At 38.0% G+C, this 3,706-nt stretch overlaps 1 protein-coding gene across 1 annotated transcript; it reads right to left on the bottom strand.

The window, feature by feature from the left end:
- Nucleotides 1-2,068: 2,068 nt before the first annotated feature.
- LOC105114347 (GEM-like protein 4) lies at nt 2,069-3,406 on the bottom strand. Its single transcript, XM_011010869.1, has 4 exons — nt 3,037-3,406; nt 2,872-2,952; nt 2,497-2,771; nt 2,069-2,410 (listed from the first exon to the last, which is right to left on the bottom strand). The coding sequence occupies exons 1-4, from the start codon at nt 3,179-3,181 to the stop codon at nt 2,207-2,209; spliced, it is 705 nt and encodes a 234-aa protein (XP_011009171.1). The 5' UTR covers nt 3,182-3,406; the 3' UTR covers nt 2,069-2,206.
- Between the last annotated feature and the right edge of the window lie 300 nt (nt 3,407-3,706).

A 3,706-nucleotide genomic window follows, 5' to 3' on the forward strand; every position in this document is an offset into this window, starting at 1 on the left:
ATTATTATTATTATTATTATTATTATTATATATAAGTATTATTAAAAAGCGTGAGAAACTTACATTGTTTTTCCATGTATATAATAATATAATAATAATTATTATTATATATAAATATTATTAAAAAGTGTGCGGAAGCTACGGCCTTTTAGCCTTTTAGAGTATGTTATAATATAATAATTAACAAGAATGAAGACCTTCATAAGTTTCTTTGTTTGTTAGTGTGTCCTTATCCTCTTGTTTGCTCTTTCCCTTCTTCTGGCTGTTTAAGATGGCTGTTGTAAGATTTTTCCTGCTCTCCAGAATTATGGATTCTGATATGATTATAAGATTCTGTATTTGTCGATCCCACAATCCTCTCTATCCTGATGCTTAATATTGGAGATCTCTTTGCTTTTTAAATGATTGCAACTATGAAGTTCAGCGTGTGTTTTATGAGAATTTCTGCAGAATCTCTTTTCATATTTCGTTTGTTCTCCTTTGCTTCTAGGATGAACTGAACTGAAGGTTGAGGGTTTGGAAGTTTAAATAAGTTTGTCATGATATAAACTCATGCTTGGGTGGACTCGGTGGAAATTACTGAATGTAGGACATGAATCAGTTGGTTTGTTTAGTTTAAATTAATAGTTGATAACAGTCATGGTCATACCTTAAATTATCTCTTGTGCTGGGAAAATCAAATAATATTTGTCAACAAAATGATTTTTGAGGCAATGCTGTGTATCATGGGCGTTGCCTAGCTGCTTATGCAAGATCCCATCTGATTTATTTCCTGGAATGTCCACTTCCACTTTCTTGGATCTTCTTTTAGGAGCTTCCGTAGTTTGCAGATTTATAGTAATTTGCAGCCATGATGGAATGTGTGGGTCCTAATGTTGGAGTTTGCAAGAGATTACAATGCCAGTAGTGTTCATGCCTGGCATGTGAAAAAAATTAAAAGGTGTCATGGTCTGCTCTTGATCGTGGAAACGACCAAAAAAGAAATCGGAACCATTTTGTCCTTTGGCTAACCGCTCACGTGGTAGTACCAACTTAACCTCAAGATTAAGGGTTCATTTAGGACTCCAGTGTACTAAACCTGCTTTTGCATACCCCCGAAGGTGGGTTTAGGTGGTTAAGGCGCTCGTTCATCCTCGATGTGGTCTTGGATTCGAGTCATTTTCACTGGTCTTTGGTGAGGTGGTGGTATATTTACGTCCCCCAGCCTTGCTCGCGGAGGTACCCTTAGCTTCGGCCCGACATGGGTGCGATAAGGTCTCTCCAGATGTGTGTGGGGTTCTGTGCGCAATGTTCCCTGCCGGGTATTATAGGGTCAACCCATCTTCATACCCTTTTTTATTACCAAAAAAAAAAAAACCCTGTTTTTTCATTGCCTTGCATACTTTACCAGACAGGCACTTTGTGGATCTAGGACTAATTAATGGCTTGAGAAACTACTTCCAGCAAAGTTGCTTAATCCTGCTGGAATGTCATCTTAGGACTAGGAGGACTTGTCGTCTAATGATCCACAGTTAAGGCCTAAGGGCATTATAGCCCTTCAAATATATTTCTTGTGAAGTCGGTAGCCATAAATATTGCAACTTGAGGATCCATTGGACCACTTAATTAGGTCTTCGATGAGGTGACAAACACACTCTTAACCAGTTCTTCTGAACTTGTCGAACAGCTTAGGAGTAGATGCAATCTTAACTCTTGGTCTGGTCCAAAACAGTTTATTTTCCATATCAAGCTGCGTCACCTAAGTAACCCAGCTGCCAAAAGTTGTTACTGGAATTTAATTTCAACCTCAGATAACAGGATAAGTTCACTGAAGATGTCACTAAACTTGATTGTTTGGTTAAGGATCTTCCTTCCATGTAATGCTCTACCAGTGAATCCACAAAAAGGAAAAAAGAAGCAGCTTGCACCAGTCAAGTATCAACTGATGTACAGAGTTGCAGGGCTAAGCTGATGGTGCTTATTACACATCAGAGAGCATTAAGTGTGACTAATCACTATATGAGGACTAGCTTGGTAGACGTGTTGTCATTTGGCCAATGACCATGTGTAATGTTTAAAGCCCAGAAAGTTGAAAAATCAATAACCATTAATTCTCATATTTGTAGGAGCTTTCTAGCCACAGGTACTTAGATCAACTGATGATGTTGACCACCTCTTCATGCCATTAATTTACATTTGATAAAAGAAAAGAGGGAAAAACTTATGTTTACATCAGAGCTGAATGACTTGTATTCATCTGAGCTTGAGTCACTGCCTGCTGAAGAGACTTGAAAGCTTTCTGGTAGCTGAAGAAACCCATAAACCAGAAATCAAAATCGTCTACAGTAACTATTTCTATGTACTTCTCTGATGGCTTCTTCGCATTCTCACTCTGGTTGGCTGTCTTTATCTTTCTTAATGGGACAACTACCTGCATAAATTGATATTATTTAGAGATCAGAGATGCCAGAGAGGGAGGGGAAGGGGAGAGAGACGTCATGTTATATTGTTTGTTACCTTATAATGAATTCTGACTAATTTTCCTTCTGGAGAAGACAACTTAATTGATCTCTCACTGCAGAAGGCAAGCTTTTCAGTAGAGATAAAGAGGAGGCCTGCAATAGGACCAGCTGTGGTTGACAAATAACATTGACAAACTCTCAACAATCTTTCTCCTTCACTAACACTAAATAACTGCCTAAAAACTTTCTTCACCCCTCCTACTTGAAGGATCCTAGCCCCCAAGCTCAGCTTCCCTACAAGAGTTTCAGTGATCTTGGTCCCCAACCTCACTGCAGTTACAATAATTGAGATGAATTTAGCATCCTTCCAGCGTTGATTGAGAAGCAATTTGATGTTTCTTAATCACAAATCAAAATTTGAATAACTTACTATGCTCTCGGATTCCATGAGCAAATTTGTCAGCTTTTTTCCCTAGCTTGTTCATCCTTTTAAGCATCGAATCTATTTTATCTGCAAATAAGACTGGCTGATTAGTAAAACAACCTTATGTCATTTATGGTTGAGAAAGAGAGGAAAGGAGGAAAAGAATGATACTTTGCTTGCATGCCAGAGCTTTATTTGCTGGAGATGGAATATAGCGCTGCTCAGCATTTTCCAGTAATAGTCTCGGCATCTTCTCAACTGCATATGATGCTGTTCTGATTGGAATTCCAATAACTTGTTTCTGTGAAGTCTTCATAATTTATGCGCGGGGATGTTTTGATAACTTCTGGACTTAATGACTCGAACTGTCTTTTCGGTGCAGCTGCAAACTTCTGCAGACTAGTTTACCTTGCTGTGAGATATGTAGAGGATGCTTAGATTGATCAAATCTAGCATTCCGCAAGTGTATATAAAGAGGTGTCGATAGTTGGTGAACCTTTTAACTTTGTGGTTGCATGACTCACCTATGGCTCATCGACAAGGACTATGGCCTACAAATGGGCTCATATTATATATATATTTTAAGGGAAGATGGAGAAATGATGGCATGTTCGGTTGCTTTAAGAAAAGATATCGTGGGGTCCTAATTTTGATTTTCTCTTGAGTAACTATAACATTATATTTTTGGCTGCCAAATTTTAAATTTCTGAAATCCATTTTTCAAATATGCTAGCTGATCATGGATCAAGGCGTTTTCCTCTGCAATAAACTGGGAATGGGATCATTCTGTTACAGTATCATTAAAAATGACAGAACTATTCACAGAACATGTAAATTAAAT

This window comes from Populus euphratica, unplaced genomic scaffold, assembly GCF_000495115.2.
Source record: "Populus euphratica unplaced genomic scaffold, PopEup_1.0 scaffold753.1, whole genome shotgun sequence".
Taxonomy (NCBI): Eukaryota; Viridiplantae; Streptophyta; class Magnoliopsida; order Malpighiales; family Salicaceae; genus Populus; species Populus euphratica.

Bases quoted from the DNA above. Each gene is read 5' to 3' on its own strand.
- LOC105114347 (XM_011010869.1), bottom strand. From the start codon at position 3,181: ATGAAGACTTCACAGAAACAAGTTATTGGAATTCCAATCAGAACAGCA. The intron at 2,772-2,871 runs GTAAGTTATTCA...TTGTAACTGCAG, and splicing joins TCATGGAATCCGAGAGCATA to TGAGGTTGGGGACCAAGATC. The intron at 2,411-2,496 runs GTAACAAACAAT...CAATTTATGCAG, and splicing joins TAGTCAGAATTCATTATAAG to GTAGTTGTCCCATTAAGAAA.